Here is a 25,178-nt window from a genome sequence, read left to right as displayed (position 1 = left end):
CCTGTCCATGGCAGCGGAGCAGGAACTAGATGATCTTTAAAGCTGTTTCCAACCCAAACCATTCTATGATTCTATATTCTAAGTACTGACCCAACAATCAGACTAAGGCTTATTCAGTTCTAGACTGCAATCACAAATTTTGCAATGTCTAGATTCAAGAAGTTTCTTGAAATTCCTGTGTGAGTTGGAGTATCTTGGACTACATCTCCCAGGCTTGGTGGCAGAGGTATGGCAAGCTCCAAAGTAAGGATATGTCACACATTTACCAACAGACAGACTCGTCTAGAGCCACAGAAACTAAAAAGAAGGAACAAAAATGCCTGCAATTTAATCAGGATACAGAGGGTCATTGCAAATCTTTAGATCCTGCTGCATTGTTGGTCCTCAAATGACTGTCCAGGAAGGAAATACATGATCTGATGTGGAATAATAAAAGCAGGTTGGCTGAGGAAACTGAAATCACTCTTCTGAGTTGGTGAGACCCACATGGATCATCAAGTCCAACTTGTAAGTGAATGGCCCATATGGGGATCAAACCTGCACCCTTGGTGTTATTAGCACTGTGCTCTCAGCAACTGAACTAATGTGTTATTCCTCCTCAAATCCTTTAGGCAGCAGTACCTACAACAGAACTGTTGGAGCCATTTGCAGCAGAAATATTTTGTGAGTTTTCATAGCTATTCTGAAAACTTTTAAGGCAACAGCCTGGTCTGCCCACTCCAGGACCAGACTGATCCTTGCAAGAGAGAGATGAAGTCATGGGACAGAGTAAGGATGTCTCTTTTGGGGTCATACTGATAAACCCCCATCTGACAGTCCCAGACCCTTGTACCTAGCAGTCAAAGCCAAGTTGAGGCAATGACTTGAAGCAAGAATTGAGAATATGAGGTCAAGTCAGGCCAAAATAAAAACCAAAGACCTCATGAGGACAAAGACAATACTCAATTTAACTAGAGCCAGGGTGAACATCATAATAAGCCAGAAAGGCACAAAGCACGATCCAGGAAGCAGAGTCCAGGCAAGAGCAGGACTGGAGCAGGGCAGGTGCTGGGAGGTGCAGAAGATTAGAGCAGAACAAGAGCAGATCAAAACACTGAACAGAAGAGAAATAAGGAGAGAGAAACCTCCCCTAAAGTCCTGTCTGAGACACACATCAGGAACCATAAGCTCTAATTTAACTGTAGCTGCCTAAAGGGTTGGGAACCAAGCCAAGCTATAAGAATTCCTCTGATGTACAAGAAAGTCACTCACAATCTAGGGCATTTTCCACACATTTCTTCCTAGCTAACTTTTAATACAAATAAATGAAGGCTAGCAACAGCCATCCAAAAAGCCTCCAGCAGATACTGGCCAAGGCACAGTGTCATGATATGCTGCCTTTATAACAATGTCCATTGTCACTACTTCATCTTTCTTGCCACTCCTATCATTCTGCCCCACTGATGACAACACAGCAGTGACTTGCTGTCTTTGAACCTGAGAATTGATCAGATCTAGAAAATATTTTAAAATGCTGGTCTGGTTCCCTGATTTCATTCACAACATAACCACATAAATACTTGTATCACCACAAGTGAGGAAGCAGCACGGGGTAAGTAGATTCCTATAGGCAGGGCAAGAACACCATAAACCAACACTGCCATCACAGCTGACATACCATTAGGTCATAATTGGAGAGTGCAAGAAGAAATATGAATTTTTATCAATTTTTAAAACTATTTTGTCAACGAAAATAGAAAAAAAGGAAACAATGCAAGATTTATATCCGTGTCTGACAGTAGACAAAAGGCTGGATTTGATAAGACGACTGTTTTGCCAACTTCCATGTCAACATTGCCATGACATCTTACTAGAAAACTAGATTCACATATAGTGGACTAAAAATAATAATGTTCTAGAGAAAAAGGAGTTTGGCCTTTTGAGAATCTATTGGCAATATCCTTCCGGCTGCTCTGTGTGCAGCAACAAGCCTTGCTGTCACTTTACGCATGAGATAGTCTTGGCTACAATCATTCAGGATACGTGAGCAGAGATGTAAAAATAACCATCAAAAGATCCTTTAGAGGATGAGACCTGCCTAATAGAGTACCTGTTGAGAGAAAATTTTTATGAAGTCTTCAAGAGTATCCAGGAAAAATCCCCAGTTTACCTCAAAGAAGTCACCTGAACCACACACAAATTACCAGGTTACAAAAGAAAATAAACTCTTCCATATGAACTTTTTTGCCAGCCACACAGAAGAAGAAGAGATCTGACTCTGGCCAGGAAATGCATATGCTTCGTAAATCATTTTTCCAACAGTCTGCTTAGATACTTTTCCAAGACTCATGGCTCATCCCATGTTTTTCAAGAGAACATGTAGCTTTGGGTGAAGTCCTTCAGCAGAACTACGAAGTAAAACATTTTTTGTATACCTCACTTTCTAATGTCTAAGACTATACAGGACTGATACTGAATTCTGCACTCGACGCAGACCCCAATCCCTATGTTTTAACATACAGAAGGAAAACTCAGGCACCTCCAATTCCCTCTGTGAAGCCATAGCACAATTCCCACTGTCACTGGAACAGGACCAGACTTCTCTACACTACTGTGTTGGTGCTCATAGGAAAGCGATGAGACTGCCTGCACTCAGCCAGATTTCAAGAGTGCAGATTTCAACAGCATGTGCAATTGCTGTAAAAACAGACTCCTCCCTGAGCTTTTCCCCACTCGATACCCTTGAATTTTAAAGTGCAGCTGTGTCTAAAAGCTGAACTCGTGTTCAGTAATGCACAGACATGTGCAAAATAGCCAGTACCCTGCATACTACAGCACTATGTATATGGCCTGCATTGATGAAATAAAGTCTTCTTGATCCAGATGGGGATTCATCAGAGTGCTATCAGGAACGAATATTTATAAAGTATAAAACTCCCAGTGTTAAGTATACAGTAATTTGAATTCATGTAAAAAATAGCAAATTCTTGAAAGTGTAACACCAAAACAAAAATGCTAAAACAAACATACACTTAGACAAAATGAACTCTCTACCAGTATTTATGGTCACGTACTATGGTCTGACATTGATGTTTCTAACATCATATCACTTTCATTCATTTCAATCTCAAATGCTTCTTCCAATGGGCGAGTGGTATCACTACTTTTCCTTTGATTTGATGTCTCTAGTGTTACTATGCCACTACTTTCATCCACAGTTTGTCTTTCTATGTCGAATTCTCTGAAATCCCAGGGAGGTGAAATTATGTTCTTTAATGTCTTCACTGTGTGCACATCAAAGTCATAACATCTTAATTTGTCTTTGATCTCTGTTCCTAGGAAAACAGACACACCATTAGTTTATTACAAATGAACACTCCAAAAAATGTATCTCAAAGAAACTACTATAATCCTTTGCTTTTTCAGACCATCAGAGAACTGTTGCTGCTTAATGACTTAAGATGAATAGAGTTGCTCTGAAAAAATCCAGCAGCTGCCTTTTTGAAAAAAGCACAATACAAGAAGCTGAACTTAGATTCAAAAGCCTGTTATGAGAAGTAACTGCCAATTCCTTTCCCAATTCTCCAAGGGCCTTTTTTTCCTGTTTAAGTTACACGCAGCTTGGTTTGTGTTAATGCATATAACATGGCTGTATATTCTTCCAGATGTGTTAAATGGCTGCATATGGAGCAAGGCAATACTGAGAAGAAACATCTGCTTCAATTGTGCAAAACGACTGCAGGAAAAGCACTAGAGCACACAGATGGCTTTTACTGTTAAGGCTTCAGCCTTCTGAACATGCTTGACAGGACAGCAACTGTGTTCACTACAGATAAAACAACTAAGTTCAATGAAGCAGAAATCTGTCACTATAAAGTAGTTTGGGAGGGGCAGCAAACTTTCACAGAAAATTTAAAACTATGGCAATATAATGTTTTATTGTTATGAAGCCCCTTTTTTTTACCCTATGTAAACCTCTATTTTTGCAATCAGAAGAATTTATCAAAGCCAAGTTTTGACATGGTGAACATGCCTTGCTCTACAGCAGCGTGAGCATTAGTGCTCTGATTTCCTAACTCTGTATCTCTGATTTTTTTTTTGCCTTTAGTGTCTAAGCTGCCACAAATCAGTATTTTCAATAAAAAAACCCCACCAACACCTTCAATGAAAAGTGTTTTCTTTCTTTATGCTGGTAAGAATTTACTGTCATGATGCTCACAAAAAACAGTGGTCATCTACAACTGCTGTTAAATTCTGAATCATTTAGCCATTTAAAAACCAACAAAACCCAAACAAAAGCACACTCTACTTTGTAAGTTAACAAGTTAGTGATAGTCAGTCTTTCTTGACATAAGAATAACACTCCTCTCAAAGGACTTGATGATTGTCACTAAGTTAAAGACTTACCAATGTAGGCTTCAGAATCACCAATGTACATTTCTATGCAATGTCCAAGCATTGTGACCGAAAATGTGTCATCCCTCCTGAGACCAAGGGCCTATTAAGAAACAAAACAGTAAAAAGTATTTGGTAGCAAATAAAACAGTAGCAAATTTACATCTTAAGTCTGCAATGGTTCAGTATGTTGCTTATTTGTTCCACAGTGCTATGTGAGCATGGCTTCCACTGTAAAAGCAGAACACTGCACAACTCAAATAACACTGTCACAGGAACTGGCTGAAGTAGTAAGCAAGCAAAGCACTAACACAAAACCAGAAAAGGATATATATACAGAGAGAGAAGCATTCACAAATCATGAGATATAAGATATGTTGCTGTTTACTTGCTGTAAAATTTCTCCTTCAAGGCATTGGTTGGGAGTATTTAAAATTATTTGAGCTGCATGACAAGCTTATGTACATAAAATGTAAATTGCAATTTGACAGTCAAAGTTTGTCAAAGAGGCCATTTTTTTACCTAATCAACAGAAAACTTTAGAAGATATTTTGTAAAAAAGATTACAAAACAAACACCAGTTTGAAGGCTGGAAAAAATGCTAGTTCTCTGTTCCAAAGCCAAGCCAGAGTGAAACAAGTAAACAACAGAATGTGTGACCAGCACTTTAATCAAAGCCAGTTACATACCGTATGAAAATAGTCGATTGCACTTTCAAAATTGCCCATTAGGCTGTGTATGTAGCCAATGGCAGAGTAAGTAGAAGCATTCTGAGGAATTAATACTAGAGCCTGGCGATGGTATTCCAGTGCTTCTTCATACTTCCTGTTAGGGTTAAATACAGAAGACTGATTAGTAAGTGGAAAATAATTGTGCCAGAACTTAAGAATTACTGCTTTATACTCTGAACATAATAGAATGTACAAAAGATTCATGGATATTGACAATTTTCTTCCTCAGTATAATTGAGAAATCATTGTTCTCCATATGTAGCAAAACAGCTGCCTACGGAGGCCCCATTTGGAGATGATCTTAGCCATTTGATATGGTAAATTGCTTTAGATGCTTAATGCTGCTCATTGTAGCATTGACGTGCTTTCTGTGGCTTTCATTTGCTTCCCTGAGGGAGCGATGGAGCAATAGGAGACAAAATCATGCATCATTCAAACTGACAAAAGCTCTCTGGCCAGAAATTTCACAAGCCTGTGTTGCATACACTGGTACTTTTGTCAATTCCATTTTGCTTTTCTCTATCAGAAAAGGAGATTTACACGTATCTGTTATTTCTTCCAAATACCAGTCACCCTTTCTCTGAAAATTATCTATTAATTAGACAGATTATTGTAGGTATGTATGTATGGCCAGACTTCGCAAATGCATATTTGGGCAGGGCTCTCCCCACGTGGGTGTGCCCTTCCAGCCTGCCCAGTGGATTCTTTAGGTGAGGCACAGCGTGCACAGAACTGGCCCCACCCTTTAAGTCCTGAGGTCCATCTGCCACGGCCGAGCGAGCTTGGACAGTGACAGTGAAGTCCTCGGGACTGTCACAGCACCCGGTACTAACCAGGGCTGACCCTGCTGAGCATCCGAGATGTGACGGGACGGGATGGCAGGGAGGCATTGAACTGCCAGGGGACAGTCCCCACTGAGACTTGAACTCAGGTCCTTGGGATTCAGAGTCCAGAGTGCTCTCCTTTACACCATGGGACCATCCTTAGACAGATTATTACATTTGTTATTTTATAAAAAAAGCATTAAATGTACACTATGACATTACTGAGAAATTAAATTGTCACATTTGACCTCCAAGTTCCACATTGTTAAAAAGAAAGATAGCAACTGCCTACTCACAACAAATTTTAATGACCGTAGTGATAATGAAATTATGTAAACAGCAACACATGAAATTGTTAGAGGGCATCAAGTAACAACTGAGGCAGAAAAATCATGCAACTGTTTGCTTGCTGCACAAACCTTTCACATGACTGCAATTTTATTTTCACTCACAGTATTCACATGTCCAATTGACTACCACTGTATTTTAATATGCTGCTTTCAAATTTCAGCCACTTAAGTAGACACGAGTAACCACATGAGTAGACATATATCCAGGAAGTTTTTCATAATAGCAGCCATATCATGTATTACAAACACTACTAAATTAGTTACTACAGAATTTTTTAAGTTTTCAAAGCATATGTACAGCTACCTAAATTCCCAACTCACTTTTCTTGAAAAATGGTTTAGAAGAATGCAAAAATATTAGGTTTGATTTCTGAGCCTGAGCAAATATTACAATGCAAGTTGTACAAAGCATGATGTAAGCAGTTACCAACTTACTGAAGGAATTTAAAAAAATACAAAAGTCATTATAAACAAAACAAGTATTTGAAAAAAGCCTGCAATTATAAACAGATTGCAGAAGCAGTGCCTTTTGTTTATCTTGGCACAAGGAGTAACAATTATACGTCCTTATTTCATAATGAAAATTAATTGGCAGTTTGAGCACAAAGCAATTACTACCAAAGCCAAAGCAGAAGTACAACTTTCATCTATCATAATCACATTCTCATTAGCAGCTTTGAAAAAAAAGATACAGTATACACCAACTGGGCAATTAAAAGCGTGACAGTAAGAAACAACAAAAATATGGCACTGATTGAATAAAATAAAACACTGGTGAAAGCCAGATGAAGGTAATTAATGAGAAAATACATCTCTATGTTAAAGCTGTTAAAGCTTGCATAGGTACTTTGCACCTTTTCTGTCCATGGAATGGAAATATGAAATAGTTTTGTTCTAAGAAAACATAAATTATTCTTTCCTTGCTGTGCTAATGTCATGGAATATTTCACTTCAATAAGGAAAACTAAGTACTAAACCAAGCAATTAATTAGCACAAAACTACCTTTATTTTAATTAAATCAGTGGACATATTCCAGTATGTGGGAACTAGGACAGCAGAGAGTTAAAATTCATACCAATACAAAGACCTAAAAGCATAAGACCAATTCTCTGTCTAATAAGAAACAATATTTAAGAAAAGGCTTTTATATTAAGGATTTTAACTTGTGTGTAGTACATGGGATATAAGGGGCAATTAATGTATTTATGTTCACAAGCTGATTTAGAGAATCTTCACATAGGGCACTTCTACACTGCTTTTATGTGGTACATAATCTTGATATAAATGAGAATGAAAACACATTTGTGCAGCACTGCAGAAAAATGTTGCTTCAGTAGTCTCTGCTTACTTGAGTTTTCTGCAGACATGTCCTAAGTTGTTCAATAAAGGCTCCCACTTATCAACTGTTACCTGCAAAATAATGCAACAATTCAAGTACTTGCAGCTTCTCAGACTGTAACTAAATTTTAAAAAAATCAAACATACAAATAAATAAGGCATTTTATTAATGGCCAAGAAAAATATCAGCATCATTTTAAATTCTTTACAAAACACACTTTAAGTTCATAACCTTTATTCAAGAACTCATTTTTCTACTTTTTTATCCACTCCTCAAAGCCAATTAAATTTCTTTAAAGGGTCAATGATATTAAAACTTGGATGCAAATCAAACAAAACTTTTTTTCCACTTAATTAAAAAAACCCCATCATGTCAAGTCTCTGCTGGGAGCACTGAAGACCCCCCCCAGATTAGGTATTTGTAAAGTAGTCATGAATACCAAAGGTCTTTTTGCTGTCTTCTCCATGGTCTAACTTCATCTGCTCTAAATCAATTAGTTCATTTATCAGGAACACAGAAGATAATCTAAGCCAAGAAAATCCTTAAAATGTTTTTTACTGAAATTAAAAATAATTTGGACTTTGGGATTATGAATTTGTGATTTATAATAATATAATACTATCTTCTGCATCTCTAGTAATTTTAGGTGTTCCCACTCTAATTCTAAATGTTCATTTGTGTGTTTACAGATTGCTGGTATTTATTACTTCTCGATAAACAAGAAAAATGACACACAGAAAAGAATTTATGCATACACGTAAATTTAAGTCTGATCTACAAAGCTTATGGCATTTCCATGAACGACATTACAGCTTTAATTAAAACAGAGCAAGTCCTTTTATATATTGGTGAGCATATAAACTAGTATCTGTGCAGTTTGTTTTAGTAAATACATGCCTTGTCCACATGAAGATTTTTAGTTTTGAGAAGCTATTTCCTTATCTTGATAGGAAATGCTTTGTTAACACAGAAGCATGAGGTGGTGTCCTCATTAACTAAATTTAAGCTAAAAATGAAGAAAACCTATCTTAAAATTCACAAGAAGCCTGTCACAAGGTGGTACTGCTTTCATTAAGGCAGTACAATGTTTCTTTAGACAAGATGATGCCACTCAATTACAAGCAGATGGTCCAAGTTTTAAAGTCAAATTTATATTGTATTTATATTTTATCTTAAAATAAGCACAACATATATGGACACAAGATATTACAGAATTCCCCGGAGTTTTACAAATTTATAATCCTGTATGTTATTAGAAAAAATACCTCATTTCCAATAGCTTTGATTTTTTCCAGTGCATCAAGGAACCACTTTTCTGCAGTTTTCCAGCTAAGAAGTGAGAGAGTGGGGAAAAAGAAAAGTAAGTTAGTGAAGAGTTTTCATTAGCAGTATGAGAAAACTGTAGTACAGGGAAGAGTTCTTTGACATTATTTCATCACATGAGTGGAATTCAATGTACAAGACAGGAATTTACATTTGGCTATATTTTGCATTGTGGTCCTAAGAGCTACCAAGACAAAGTTAAAAAAATCAAAATATTGACCAAACATTTCATATATGTGTTAATTTTTTCTCCAGAGTATATCCGGAACTTTCTGACCTTATAAGATGTTTTGCTGTACAAAATTTTATAGGATGTGTGCAGAGAGATGCCTTTTCAGGCATACAATTACACACTGATAATACTGATGTCTGCATGCTCTGCAAGCATTAAATTCTGTCTTTGTTCCATCATAAACAAGAACAATGTAGAAAGCAAAGGCTTGGGTAAGCACCACCCCAACTAGAACCAAAAGCAGGTTCAAAGTAGATACTTTAGCAGTTATAGTGGCACATAATAATTCAGAATAATTCATGTTTAAGATAGTATTTCATCCTATTTTGCAAGCTTACTCTCCATTTTGAAATGCTACCACTCCAACTTCATGCATAACAAAAGGATCTTCAGGGGCAATGCTTAAAGCTTGGCTGAAAAACCGTTCAGCTAACTTGGAGTTGTTGGTCAAACCGTATTCCAGTCCAATATAGAGCATCGGCAAATGACACCTAAAAAACCATAAAGCAAACTGCATGTTTGTTTTTGTGTGGTTACCAGGAATGGAGTCACAAACTATAAAAAGAAATGCCAATTGTGTTTGCATATGTATATGTATCTAAGTAAAAGCTGATTTAAATGGACTATTAACCTATGGGGAAGGTTTAGAAGATTTTACATCTGTTAGTTATTTACAAGAATTTGAACTCTTAATACATAATTACAACCTGCTCTGGAATTACATGTATTTTCTCAGTGCTTAAGTTAGTTCTGAGGTTTTTTCCTCCTAGTTTCCTTCATACATTTAATTTACAAATAGAATATGGAAGAAGCAATAATTAAAGGGACTACATTTACTAACAACCACAATCAAATACAATAGTTTTACTTGCAGTATGACACAGTTAGTCCATGACTCATTTTACAATCTTCTCCCACAGCATGAAAGAGCTGTTCAGGATATTACTTTATAGCAGTTGATGACCTGGTGTGATAACTGTGGTTCACATATTTCAGAGAACTGTCAGGTTCACAGATCACTTAAAAATAAATCTTGACTTTAGAACTTAGACAATCACAAAACTAATCATGAATAATGCAGCTAAGTGCAGATTATTAAATTATTTTGGTTTTCTTTCTCCCTTGTTCTCAAACAGATGATTATTGCAAATAGATTGCTGCTGTGCATTGTTTAAATGGACATGTGTCAATATTCTACACTCTCTATGGATACGGATATTGCTGAACATGACAAGCTATCCATACCCTTTCATGAGCTGTGCAGCTGTGAAGTACGCAGCCATCGCTTGGTCATGCTCGCTCTCAACTGCAAAGGAATGCCCATATGCTATCCATGCAGGCCCATAGGTGCGCTCAAGTGTAGTGGCTTTGCTAAAACACAAGCAAACACATCTGAAATTACATTTCTTCTGCTTCAGGTGACAGCTTAGACAGCAATGCTATGCCACACAGTTAGGCATCTACTAAGAAATCACCTGTAATGACCAATGTTAATTTTAAAAGTTCAAACTACTTAGGACTTAGAAGTTTCACATATTTTCATGAATTTATTATTGTATTATTTCTACTACTGTTCACAGACAGCACAATTATTTTCATACTACTGAACATAAACAATGATATAGTAGATGAATTGAGTGAAATACAGAAAATGAGACTCAAAGTATTGCAAACTCCTAGCTATACATTTCAAAATAATATAAACTAAAAAATCTAAGTTTCTCAAGAAGGATATTAAAATAACAAATGAACACACTTAGGTTGTATTGTGTGTTGAATTTTGCCTTATAATTGTGTTAGTCTTGAAGAATCACAGAATCATAGAATGGATAGGGTTGGAAAAGACCTCTGAGATCATCAAGTCCAACCCTTGGTCCAACTCCAGTCACTTTACCAGATCATGGCACTCAGTGCCACGTCCAAGCTCAGTTTAAAAACCTCCAGGGATGGTGAATCCACCACCTCTCTGGGCAGCCCATTCCAATGCCTGATTACTCTCTCTGGAAAGAATTTTTTTCTGATCTCCAACTTAAATTTCCCCTGGCAGAGCTTGAGCCCATGCCCCCTTGTCCTATTGCTGAGTGCCTGGGAGAAGAGACCAGCCCCCACCTGGCTAGAACTTCCCTTCAGGTAGTTCTAGACAGTGATGAGGTCACCCCTGAGCCTCCTCTTCTCCAGGCTAAACAACCCCAGCTCCCTCAGCCTCTCCCCATAGGACATGTGCTCCAGTCCCTCAATATCTTTCCTGAACTGAGGGGCCCAGAACTGAACACTGAAGAAGAGTACTTGTCAATCACAGGCCGTGCATCCGAAAGTACACAAAATGTCACTCAAGTCTCAAGCTGAAAACTGCAGCCTGAGTATCACAACTGCAACCTGGAGTCTTCACAGAAAGACAGACTTGACAGGAACATTAGAAAGCTGTGCAGATTAATTTCTGAGTCTGAAGGCAGGGGGATTGACAATTAAATAGCTCATGACAAATGTGCCCAGTCTTTTCTTGTAAGCTTCTGACACGGAGATCCTACGTGTTCCACAAGTAATCTATTTTATTGCTTAACTATCCTGAGACACTTCATTTTTTCCTAAAATTTAATCTAGAGTTTGTCACAGTTAAACTCATTATTTCTCATCACAGCTCCTAGAGAACGTTTGGTGCTCTGTCTCCTGGGACAAAACTTCACATACTCAGACATTTGCATCTTGCCACCATGACAGCAATGAAAGATACACTTGGGTACTCAAGTGAGTCTTCGAGTTTCTTTTCTGAAAAACCATTGCACAGCCCACACTTGTCCCAGTCTTGTTAGCTGCACACTACCACTCTTTTCCAAGAAATTTAAGCTTGTTGTTACAATTTCACTCTTGCCAGTCCTCTTTTTCTTTTTGCCAGAACTACACTGAATTCTGATATTCGTTTGGTTTGTGAGGGTTTTTGTTTGTTTTCTCTTCAACATATCTATAGACCCTTTATTCCTGGCTAAGGATGCTTGTAGATCTAATGATGTTTTTTATTTCACCACTAAAACCACCTATGTCACTCAGGACAGCTTCTTAAAGAATTTCACAGTGATACTTGTCAGGAATTTAAACAATTTACTCACAATAACCAGGCATTTAAAAAGTCTAAACTACTAACCCATCTTTACCTTTATTGACTATAAAAGTCTCAAGAATAAAAATGGAAGTCTTACAGGTTGATTTATGCCTTCTCAGTTTAAGCTTACAGCACCAAAATGAATGCCCTACTTTCGCAGCAAAGTCCTGCTCTCCAGTGCTGATATTCACTACATATGCAGGAGACCTACAGAAAAGAGCATTGACCAACCTTAAGAGTCCATGGTTGCTTGTGCACAGAAAAAACTAGACAGCCAAATGTCAGAATTTTCTATCTAATTCTTCCCTTTGAGATACAAAACCCGGCCTGGGAGAATGCCTGAGTGTCCTTACAGGAAGAACTGAGGCCTGCTTACCCAGCTGCAGGTAGCTTGGCAGGGACTACACCTGACCAGAACAGGCAGGTGACTGCCAAAAGACATGCCACGTAAGTCTCCCTCATTTTTGAAGTAGATAGATGAGATAAAAATTGCTATATCAGAAGAAGGGCGGCAACAAAAGGAATATTTTACTGATAACCAGTTATTGAGGCTTTTGTTTATAAGCTTACAAACAATCACAAATATTAAATATTTATTTAGCAAAAAAGCAACAGAAAAAAAATTACCTGAGATATCTTCTAGCGTGTTCATTTTTGTGGCCAACCATGAGATAGTAGCATCCAACAGCAAACCATGATACCTACACATTAAGTTCAAAGCAGAATATTATTAGCACTATCACAGTCATTCTATTGAAACATCAAAAGAGAGGAACAGATAATAATTAGAGAAGTTAAAACATTCTCCCTGAAATAGCACTCAGCTCTTCAAATTATTTAATAATACAGACAAGCTAGAACTGCTGGCATGTAACTCTCTAACTGGGAGTTCAGCCTTACAAAGAGAGAAGTGGAAAGCTTATTGCTGTCTTCAGTTATCTAATGATAGGGAATACAGAAGACAGAGCCAGACTTTTCTCAGGGGTGCAGGGATAGGATGGGAAGCAATGGGTACAAGTTGCAACATGAGAACTTCAGATCAAGTCAAGGAAAACCAATTTTCACTGTGAAGGTGATCAAACAAAAGGCTTCTGAGACACTTAGATTTTTATTACTGCAGCATTTGTTTTAAATTATTATTTAAAGTAAATAATTTGCATTAAATCCTTTTACAGCTACTTCATTTTAAAATACGAACCTTGCTATAAGAACATTACAATACATAGAAAATAAAAGGAGTGAGCCATTTTCACAAGCTTCATCCAGAAAAAGATTTTGAATTCTATTGCTTGAACTGACTATTACATTGCAACTTTTATGTGCTTTCATCTAAAAAAGCTTAGAACAACTTACAGGATTATTTGGGTACAAGTCCACCAATTTGTGAGAAAGATAGAAAAGCTCTACATAGGGAAGAAACAAGAAAAGAATATTAAAACATGATAAAACATTAAGATATTTCAAGTCTTTTAGCTTTCCATACAAAATATCCAGAACATCCAAACTTATTAATCCACAAGTAAACAAAAATATTTTCTGTTTAGTGTTAATGCTTCAAACTGACTCAAAATAGATTCAATTTTGCAATTAGCTAAAAATACCCAGCCAAAACAACACGTAAGTCTTCACAGTACACAGAGAAGCAGCTATACTTTCCACCCCTTAAGAATTCTGCCATAACTTAGGTCATTAACATACAATAAAATAAATGCCTGTAGTATTACTCTTGAATGCATCTTGTCAAGGTAAAACACTATTGAACTTCCTACATCTAAAAGGTATAACACACTGGCTAGATCCATTTCAAAGCAGAGTCCTGTGCATTAATATGCTGAAAATAGGACAAAAGCAAATAAATTATTTTATTATTTAGAATAATTCTACATGCTTACTTTACTAATAAAAATAATTCTACTTATTAGAATAACAATACAGATTTCCTAATAATAGCAGCACTAATCAGATGCAGGGTAACAATTCTATTGCCTATGCAATTTCAAAAGAAATATCGTTGTGGTACCTAAAATTTCTATTTCTTCAGAGCACAGTGCTCTTAAACTGATGAGATTGTCCTGGAGCACTTTGCATCAAGTCTCAGCTCCAGAAAAATCAAATATTAAAACTGGCTTACAAAATATCAACTTATTTGCAAAATGCTTCTTGAGGCAGACTTAGAACAATCAGATCATTGGCCTGATTTTCAGATGTAATTAACTGTAAAATAACTGAGAAGGACATTCACTGATCACCAAGAATTAAGAGTGCACCTAATGATCTATTTGCATACATATAATGCACCATCCTCCGAGAGCCTGCAAATCATATGAGCTCTTTTTATTGTATTTTCCATTTGGTTTTAAGGGTATTCAAGCTTTGATTTGGAGGTTTATATGCAGTCTGAAATAAGAAAAACTACTCCCCAACTGCAAATAAGCTATTACTGTAATTCCAACAAAGGTGTTGCTTGATTATTAACTTCTTTGATCTAATGTGAGGCTTTCAAAACAGCAAAGGCAAGGAGAGACTAGAACTGTTTCTAACACAGAATAAACATGTCCACCTACACAAACACAACTGCTGAAGAATCCTTTCTGGTTTAAATTCATATAACTTATTGTTGACCAGAAAAAGTCCAGCCAGATACTCTACACAGATCACCTGGAAACAGAAATCAAAGCACAGGAATGGGCAGTGTAGCTCACTGGCCTCCTGGCTACACAGTGCAGTGGTTAAAAGACAGCAACACTCATGACGACCATGAAAGAATAAGGATTCAGTTTGCAAAAACTACTTCCCCCCAATCCTGCTGTCAGCTCTGAAATTCCCTTGTTTTCCAGTTACCCCTGTTTTCTTGAAATTGCAGTTAAGAGGAAAAATGTATGTAATGTTTCAAATGGTACAAAAGGGGATTTCTTGGCATCTTTAATTCTTTATTAAAATTGAAGCTTTACAGTATCCTGTTGACTGATATTAAAACGTTGGGTTTCTCACCATTTGCTTTATTAAGCTCCACAAGTGTCCCTATATGTACAGGTAAACAATTTGCATGGAAGGGATCTTTTTCCATCACTCTGAAAAAGAAAAAAAAAATCAAAATCTCCAATGCACATTTCAAAAAATTTAATGTATTATATGGAAGCTGCTTTTATAGTACACAATGTGGTAGTTAATTACCACTTTAGGCATTAGAAAACTATTTTTTACTATTAACAGCATAATAAAGGCTCTCTTCAGACCAGAAAAATAACAATTAATTTAGCTTAACAAAAGAGGGTAACAGAAAATTGTATCTAGCTGAATATACAATTAGAAAATTAGAATACAATGCACTGTTATTTGCAGGTCACTTCAGATTTAACCAGCAGACAGCAAGCAACAACATTTCTGTTCATCTTTTTCATATATATTAACAGCAAGTTTCAAGCAGTAGTCCTTAACTTCCTGAGCTTAGCACCAGCCAGTATGCCTCAGGAATCACATTCTGCTCAGCTGTACAATTTCATTTCCTGTGGCATTCAGAAACACAACCACGTGTTCAGATTTACCACAGCTCAGAACCAAACCAAGGTGGTGTTCTGACCCGCCTGACAACCAAGCAGCAGAGTATGCCCAGGCTATACAACTGATGCACAATACTCGGCCCATCAAAATTAGAAATAACATGCTAACTTTAAAAATTAATAGTATCTTTTTATTAGTAGTAGTAACTGAAAGATAAAAGACACCAAAAACCCCCTAGTTTTGTGAGATTTCTAACAATGCTTTGCAAAATGTTGTTTGCACAGTGAAGTCGCTGAACAGCATGAAGTGCTAGAAGCCATTTTGCTCTAGGACAAATTGTCTAGTAATTATATAAACTAGTGTACCATGAGTTAGAAGTCATACATTAAACTAAGCTAGACATTGCAATAGGATGAAATGGTAAAGATCCAAGACTTTGGAAAGTTGGAGCCAAGGTTTTACAAGTTTGACAGGTCATGTCACTGAACAAAGAAAAGGCAGAAGTCCAACAGTGATGAAGATGCTTCAAGACCACTTCGAGGAATGAAGTCAGGAGACCACTACCCAAATTTGAAGCCAAAAGCTCCGCCCAAGATTTTGCCCAGTTATTAATATGGAAATTAGAGGGTGTTAACTATGAACTTAAGGCTATAAATGGCTTATTTTACACAAACAAGTTAGGCAAGTTTTTGCCCAGTATGAACTGGCTTGCCTCCAACGTTGTCATAAGTACCTTGCTGCTATTAGAAAAAACTTTCTCTTAGCAGTTATTTTTGCGGCGTTTTTGCTTATCAATAACTTCATAACTTTTAATCACCAGAGAAATCATACTTCCTAACTAACCAGCTGATTCAAAGCTGTTCATTCTGAAGGCCAAACAAGAAGTAGGTGAAGAGCACAGAAAACCGAAGGTACCAGAGAAACGAAGAGGATGGATGAAGGGGAGTGCAGCACAGTGTTGATTAAGTGGAGTTTTGCTTTGGATACCTCTGCTACGAATTATAAAAATAATGTGACTTGCCAGACACAAACCACATGTTTTAAAAACCCAAAACGTATATAACTATATACTGAAATACATAGGACATGGTTCTATATGTCAATCCATTGAACAACAATATTGGCTGTAAGTTCAGGAAAAAATTATTACACTTCACCATATGAGGAAATCTCCCTCCAAGTTCCTTTGTATACTTACACTGAAGTAAGCTTGTAGCACATTTTGAAATCACAGTTATAATAATGTCTTTCAGCTAAGGATACTACCACATCTAGGTTTTCCTGGAGACCATCTACTGATTCAGGAATCAGTGTTTCACTGGGCTTATTATACTGAAAGACAAAAGAAACATCATGTGAAATAAAAACCAATCTAAAAATCAGATGGTGTAAGTATTAATACTTTTAGTGCTAAAAGAATATTTAAGAAGCATTAAAGTCCTTAACATTTTTAAACTGAAAGTCCATAAGCGGGTATTTGGTAAAATGCTTCTTTATAATGTACTTAAAACCTCATTTAGAACATGACAGATGTTTGCCAGGGTCAATATCTTAAGCATAGGCTGTAGTAGTTAATACTGAGCAAATATAGTTGGTTTTCAGTACTCTCACATTATCTTGGCAAAAAAATAGCCTGGAATGATGTTGCTATATCCTAGTATTTTCAGGCAACTGACATTTTATCTATATTACTAATGTTCTTTTTCCCCACCTAGAAGTTTCTCAAGAAATGAAGCTTAAAAACGTAAATCAGAATTTCAAGTTGTCACTACACCAGAAAATAAGGTTACAGAACACTGTTATACTAATCCATAGAGTGGTATCTACTGTATCAAAAATTTTAAAATAGCTGAAATTACAAAGCCCTGATTTATTTCAAAGTTCACAATAAGGGATACAAAAACATTTACACCCAAAGTCAAGACTCAATCAATTCTCCAGCTTTTAGTCAGTTTTGACATTTACCTTTTTCAATTTATTCTCAAATAAAAAGTGAAGCAATTCCTGTTCTTCTTCTGTACATTGCCTACTAAGAGGTAGAGATTCAAGAAGTTCTTTTTCTATAAGAATTAAAAAAAAATCAAGTGGCCATATTACAGAAAAAACAGTGAGATGTAACATTTTAAGAACTTAAAAATGCAAAGAATTTCTTTATGCTCATCCCAACTACAAGGAAGATAATAGCACAGATACACCAAAATAAAAAATACTATTGATTATGGAAATTAAGGATTGAAAATTTAAGTTTTTCCTTCTATACTTTCAAATAAAATTTAATAAAGAAGATGTAACACACCACTGTTTTCATATACTCTATGTCAAATTTTATCCCTCAGAATGCTCTGCTAACCAACGCTTAGCATAACTAAACAAACATCAGTAGGGTTTCAGGGATTCAAAGCTTTTGAAGTTAAGAACACAGGAAAAAACATTGTTTAGGCTGGGCAAAGAGCATTAGCTTCAGGAGCTAACAAACAGGACAGCTGGGTTACTTTGTTTCTTTTACCTCTTAGCACTGCAAGACTGAAAAATAAAAGTTCAAATGTGAATTTGCACAGATCCTCACTCATTCCATACATTTTTCTATTATTTGAATTATTATTTTGAAGTCTATTACTTGTCTTGTTGCTTTAATTTTTATCAAGGAAAATGCATATTGAGAAAGCAGGTAAATTTTATTTGTACTTGAGAAATACTTCTATCCAGACCTTCTTGTGCTGTCAGCATGTGGTGTGACGTTAAAAGATCAAATGCTTCAAAGCAGTAAACATCAAGCTTCAAGGCCTCTTTGTAGCTGTAAGTTGCCAGGGTTCTGTTATCCAAAGCATCATAGATCTTCCCTCGCAGAAGGCATATAGAGCTCTTGATCTGGTGGGAAAGCAGGACTGGAGGTCAAAGACTTGAATCAATGTTTGCAATTTGGTTTTGAGCACTAATCAAACAGGCTCACTGGAAAGTAAAAAGCATTTAATGCACGATAGAACTTTGTTTTCTTGTGCTGCCTTTAAATAAAAAAATTGTCTCTGCTCTCTCGAAGAATTTCAAAAAGAATGCTTTGTCAGGTTATCCACTGCCAAAGAAACACATGCTCGAAATAAGCAACAGGAGGATAGAGTTTACCTTTTCTACTTCTGGCACCCAGCTCTCTGATACTGACTTGTGAGCTAATCATAGTAAAGTCCCTTCATAGTCAACAGAGAGAAATTGTCACTTCCAAAAGCAATAAACTTCTTCATTGACCATTAAACCACATATTTAATGCAAGACAACAATGACCACAGCAGAAACGAAAAAGGCCAAATCAATGGATTCAACTTTTCTGAGCAAAAAAATATCTCTGCTTTCAATCAAAAAAAAAAAAGATGTTCCAGAAATTAAAGCAGTGAAAGATTATTATTAGCACAACATATTCTTTCAAAATTCAGGTCAGTCAGAAGGTTCCAGAAGTGTCAGCAAAAGAGAAAGGGCCTATTACACATCTCTACCACCAGACCAAATACACAGACCCAACTCTCTCAGGATGAGTCACCACACCAGAAACAGCAGCTGCACCAACTAATAAACCTCAAGTTGATGCTACGGCAGTGACACTGTAACCAGCTCAGAGATCAGTCACTCTGTCTGGAACTGGCGCCTGTGCAAACCAGGGAAAAGTTCCATCTAGTACTTCTTGTGGCACTACTCCTTTCAGTAGTTCTCTCCTTTGGCAAGCCAAACCCATTCTCTTGTAAGTGAACTATGTTATCACAAGCATTTCTGAAGGTAGAGACTGACAAAGTCAATTGTTTTGGCTGGATTATTTTTCAGTGAAGAGTTTCCAAATTTATTTCAATTATTAGCCATCCAAACACCAGGGCCAGAGTACCATGAAACAGGGAGTAAGAATGAACAGCTAAAGCTGAGGACTTCTTCCTTTGCTTAAGTATTTGCATTAAATAGATGTACCACAGTCACTTAGTCTTAACAACTACTTTTTCTTTAAGACCATTACATCAGCATTGAAAATCAGTTCACATCGATGATTTAACCCACTTTGCTACTTCAGTTTCACAGAGGAAATACCACCAGTTAATCATCTTCACTGTAATTTCAGCTGATACATTTCAATTTCTAATTCTGAAACTAAAGACTTCACAGACCCTTAGCCCATACGTGGTACCAACCCTTTCTAACTGTGTGCCTATGCAGGATTTTTTCATTGAGCTTCAAAAGCTTCACCTTCATGTCACGTACTGGTCACAAATGTGATCAAAAACCATTCCTCTAAAAACAACACTTTCATGATTATGAAGTATTTAATTAGAAATAACCAGAGGAGAAGAAAACTTGCTTTGTTATCTCAGAACCTGCAGCCCAATTGAAAGAAATGTTATCTTATACTATCAACACTGAAATTGCAGCACAGAGATAAAAAAAACTAAAAAACCAATGCTAGACCATGAAGTTCCTGCAGTGTCTGCAAATGATTTATGGAAAGCTGTTGAAAAGCACTCTTTATTTTTACAAACCAAGTTACTTCCAGACAGGCGAGTTAACACATGACTTGTCACTGAAAGGAAAATAATTCACTATTTTTGAAAATTATGTTAACCAAAAAAAGAAAGCTTAAATGCAGTTTCGGATCATACAGCTGTAAAATCACTTTCTAACTTCGCATATTTTCTTCTCAGTTACAAAAATATTTGTTTAAATAATGTCACTTACAGAGGACTGTGACATCTCCCAGTCTGTGGTAGAATCTTTCAACCCACTGTCATCCTTCAAGTACTTTTCAAAAAGTCGTTTGTTGATTGGCTCCTCCATATCAAGAATATCCAGGGCCTGTTGATGCTCTTTTGCAGCATACTAACCAAACATGTACATGTGAAAAACAAGGTTGGGTTTTGAAAAATCTGTACATAAAGCACCAATAAACACAGCATCATGTTTCAAAGGCATAGATTATAACAACCAGTTACAATTTTATCAGCAAGTTTTTCATGCATGCATATTCTTATTTGGCCACATGTCATTTTATAATTGCAGTCAACCTTTTTATTGGTCACCCGTAATATGCAAAAAGTTATAAAATGAGCACCTACAGAAAAATCTCTTATTCAGCATTATGCAATTGGAAAAACAGATATGCTCCTAGAAACAGTTAATACAGTTTTAATAAACTACCATCATCTTAATCTGTAAGCTGCACATTATTGTATTTGAAATTTCTATATTTAATCCACCAATTGGTTCAGCTAACTGTGGAAGCACCACATTTCACTACTTATGTATCACATTCATACAGAAGTATAAAGCCGTTAACTATAATTATATAACTATAAATCACATCTCCTCTGGTCAGATTACAACCTACCAATTAAAAGTGTAAACATGAAGACATGAGACAAAACCAGTTCACATTCTTCTTCTACAAAATATCACAGGAGCATTTCCTGGATAAAAGGTTAGTTGGATTTCTTCAGAGTAGTATCAGAATGGATACCACAGTAACTATACTGAAAATTAAAGAATGAAATCTTTATTGTCACGAAATTTAAACTTGTTATTCCAAAGAACATAAACATCTATGCTGCCTGTCAGGTAATTTTCCCAAGATGTGTCTTTGATTTGGTTGGGTTTGTTTCCAACAGTGCTTGCAATGTGTACTCACATGACATCGAGCTGCAAGGTAGCGACAGGCTTCATACAACTAGAAGAGAAGTTTCAAACATAACAGTTATAAAGAGAGAGCATGTTTGCTTACACTGCCAGACTCCATTCTCCTCTCTCCTTTTTCATTTCTATGGCTTCTTCACCCCTTTCACCACCACACATCCTTCCTGACCAACATGACTAAATCTGTAACATTTTCTGTACAACTAAACTTTCAAAGGGCACTTGTTGTTTCACTCTTGCCTTCACCACTCCTTATCAGAGTGGAGGGACAATGGAAACAACTACAGCTGAAGCTGCACTCCACCTTCCCATACCTGCTGCAGTTACATCCTCACACCCCTTCTCTTTTCTGTAACCCTATCTGGGGACAACACGTTCAATCTTACCAATTGAACACAGGGCCATATAAACTACATCATGCAGGTTTTTAAGTACTTTTCCCATAAACATTAAGCTCTGATGGTGAAGAAGTCCCTGTGTTCAGCAGCAGAGGTTTAGAGGAGGGCTATCAGTCTTTGACTACAATGCCTTACCTTATCCAACTTGCGTGATCGAAGGGCATGTGCTGCCCTGTGATACTGAGCTGTCAGGTAAAGACATTGGGCCAACCAGTAGATATCTTGTGGTTCCTCTAAAATAAAAGAACAAATTAATAACCATTATTTTACAATGCATGTTTAAACTCTTTCTTACAGAATATTCACTTTTGCTTCACTAGAGAAGTATTTTTCCCCTAATGAGTGATAGTCTTATTTTTATATATAAATATGCATAAACTTATCTATCAATGAGATGATAGATTCAAATGAAAAAATAAACAGATTTTAACTTTGAAGACATCAGACAGTGCACTAGACAGTGACTACAAAGAATGTTACCCTAGAGGTGTGACATGAGAAGGAGGCAGTGATACAATGATACAGATTCAACAAAGTAGCAGTTGCAAGTTACCTTGCCCTTGGACATAGAACAGAAAAAAACAACCCAAAATTGTCTTTCTCAAAAAAAAAAAAAAAAAGATTAGTGGGAATCTAACAACAGTGAAAGCACTAGGCTTCTGCAGCTTGAAGTCACAATTGCAGCACAGCTTAGTACCCTCCTACTTTACTGGCAACCAAAGCTTTTGTAGGATCAAGCTCCCTGAATCATTCATGTCCCAGGCCATCAGCATCACGTCCCTCTGTAAACCTGCAGTCTGCTTGTGACCCAGGGCAACCACAAGTCCTGTAGGAGACCACCATGGTCTTTTGTAGCTCTTGCTTTTTAGCTTTTTGTTTCTTAAGGTAGGCAAACCTTAAGGTTTGGCCAAACATTAATTTTAACACAAAGCTCAAAAGGAAAGGAAGATGAGCTCTAGTCATTTTCAAAAAATTGCATTCTGAAGGTCACAAAAAACTTACATCAAACTCAAAACGGCAACATTTATCCAACTACTTGTTACAAAACCACCAAAACAGAACACTATCAGAAAGAACTTGACAAAAAAAACAAAGTAGAGAGCAACCACTTACCATGAGAGAGGGACGCTACTTTGTCAGCCCAAAACAGGGCACTTTGGTATTGCTGCTGTAAAAGCATGACAGAAATAATCAGTATTCCTCTGGCGTTAGTTTTCCTGGATTATCTTGACTAGACCAGGTTGATCACAGCTCCATGCAACCTGGCCTTGAACTCTTTCAGGGATGGGGCATCCATAACTTTTCTGGGCAACCTGTCCCAGTGCCTCACCTCCCTCACAGCAAAAAATTTCTTCCTAATATCTGACCTAACCCTCATCTCTTTTAGTTTGAATCCATTCCCCCTTGCAATGCTCATACAACCATTAAGGTTGGAGAAGATTTCCGAGACCACCAAGTGCAAGCACAGATCCCACCACAACAATTAAACATCGCCAACTGCCTTGTCCACTCGAGTTTTGGACACTTCGAGGGATGGAGACTTGGCCACTTTCCCTGGGGAAGGTTCCAATGCTGAACCACCCTCTCAGTGAAGCGATTTGATGGGCTCCTGTCCTGTATCAAAAATAGCGTGGCCAGCAGGACCAGGGAAGTGATCCTTCCCCTGTATTCTGCGTTGGTGAGGCCACACCTTGAGTACTGTGTTCAGTTCTGGGCCCCTCAGTTCAGAAAGGATATTGAGGTGCTGGAGCGAGTCCAGAGAAGAGCAACAAGGCTGGTGAAGGGACTGGAGCACAAGTCCTATGGGGAGAGGCTGAGGGAGCTGGGGTTGTTTAGCCTGGAGAAGAGGAGGCTCAGAGGTGACCTCATCACTGTCTATAACTACCTGAAGGGAAGTTCTAGCCAGGTGGGGGCTGGTCTCTTCTCCCAGGCACTCAGCAATAGGACAAGGGGGCACGGGCTCAAGCTCTGCCAGGGGAAATTTAAGTTGGAGATCAGAAAAAAATTCTTTCCAGAGAGAGTAATCAGGCATTGGAATGGGCTGCCCAGAGAGGTGGTGGATTCACCATCCCTGGAGGTTTTTAAACTGAGCTTGGACGTGGCACTGAGTGCCATGATCTGGTAAAGGGACTGAAGTTGGACCAAGGGTTGGACTTGATGATCTCGGAGGTCTTTTCCAACCCAATCCATTCTATGATTCTACGATTTTCTAATGCCCAACCTGAACCACCCTTGGTGAGAGTGGGGCCGCCTGCCCTCGCCCCAGGTGAGCACGGCCCAGCCTGCAAACCCGGCAGGGTGGGCTCCTGCAAATGCGCCTTGGCTGCACAGCTGCCCTGCAGCCGGCTGGCCTCCCCCACCTTCTCCTCCACGGGAAGGAACCAGAAAAACCCACCAGGAGGCCGCGGCTCTCACTGCAGACCGCCCAGGCGGCGCTTCCAGCCTGCCGCACCCTCTCCCGCTGCTACTTCCTCCCCTTCCAGCGCAAACGGGGCATAATGACAAAATTACCACGCACTCCGCCGCTACCGAGCCCGGCGCCGCTGCCCGCCCCGCTCCAGGCTCCCTCCACGCGGGGCCGCGCCGACAGCGCCTTCTCTCCGGGGGAAGCCCGCGGGCCGCCGCCCCCTGCCCGGCACAGCCCCCGCCGAGCGCTCACCTGGTCGATGTAGTGCCGCACGCGCTTCCTGAGCCGCTCCAGGTTCATCCTCTCCCGCCCTTCCCGGATCCCGGCGCCGCCGAGGGACCGCGGGCCGCCCGCCGGTGCAGCGCCCAACACCGCCCCCCGCCCTCCCGCCGGAAACAGCGCCCCGAGCGCGGCGTTCCGGGCGCGCCGGGGCCGGGAGGGCACATCCCGCCTGCGCCGCTGGCCCCGCACCCCCTGAATTAGTTTGTTAAGAGACTCCTCTCTGTTGTCCATCCCCCGACGAAGTTATTCTGAGGGGCTGCTTCGCAGCCTTGAGGTGCAAATACTTGCCAGGCTTTGGCGGCCACGATGGAAGTGTCAGGAGGCTACTGCGGGTCCTGCATCCCCGCGCATCTTTGGTACCGCACGGATTAGGGAATCACTTTCCGCTGCTGATGCATGTCAGCTTGCACTGGAAGCCAAGCAGCATAAACCAATAAACTGCCTAATTGAAGTAATTGAGGTGCTGGCCGATCCATCGTGCAGCGGCTGAGAGAGCAGTCCCTGTGTTTGCCCCATGGAGCAGGAAGAGCTGTCAGAGCTGTGTCAGGATTTCAGGGTGCAGAAGGCCTCGGAGATGGCTGCTGGTCACAAACAGCCTCTGTCTGGGGAAAATGGGTCCCCGTGCCCTCTCTTGATCTATTTGCAGGAGCAAGTTTGATTAAAA

General features: G+C 38.5%; 1 protein-coding gene across 1 annotated transcript; it reads right to left on the bottom strand.

The window, feature by feature from the left end:
• Positions 1–3,023: 3,023 nt before the first annotated feature.
• On the bottom strand, positions 3,024–24,600 carry CDC16 (cell division cycle 16). Its single transcript, XM_071573871.1, has 18 exons — positions 24,485–24,600; positions 22,939–22,993; positions 21,961–22,058; positions 21,423–21,461; positions 20,477–20,617; positions 18,481–18,640; positions 17,738–17,832; positions 16,971–17,104; positions 15,263–15,342; positions 13,625–13,674; positions 12,899–12,972; positions 10,420–10,545; positions 9,513–9,665; positions 8,885–8,948; positions 7,629–7,690; positions 5,064–5,199; positions 4,387–4,477; positions 3,024–3,314 (listed from the first exon to the last, which is right to left on the bottom strand). The coding sequence occupies exons 1-18, from the start codon at positions 24,530–24,532 to the stop codon at positions 3,046–3,048; spliced, it is 1,875 nt and encodes a 624-aa protein (XP_071429972.1). The 5' UTR covers positions 24,533–24,600; the 3' UTR covers positions 3,024–3,045.
• Positions 24,601–25,178: the final 578 nt, after the last annotated feature.

This window comes from Pithys albifrons, chromosome 1 (genome assembly GCF_047495875.1).
Source record: "Pithys albifrons albifrons isolate INPA30051 chromosome 1, PitAlb_v1, whole genome shotgun sequence".
Classification (NCBI taxonomy): domain Eukaryota; kingdom Metazoa; phylum Chordata; class Aves; order Passeriformes; family Thamnophilidae; genus Pithys; species Pithys albifrons.
Note: the sequence above shows the minus strand (reverse complement) of the source record. Positions and strands in the feature narration are given on the sequence as shown.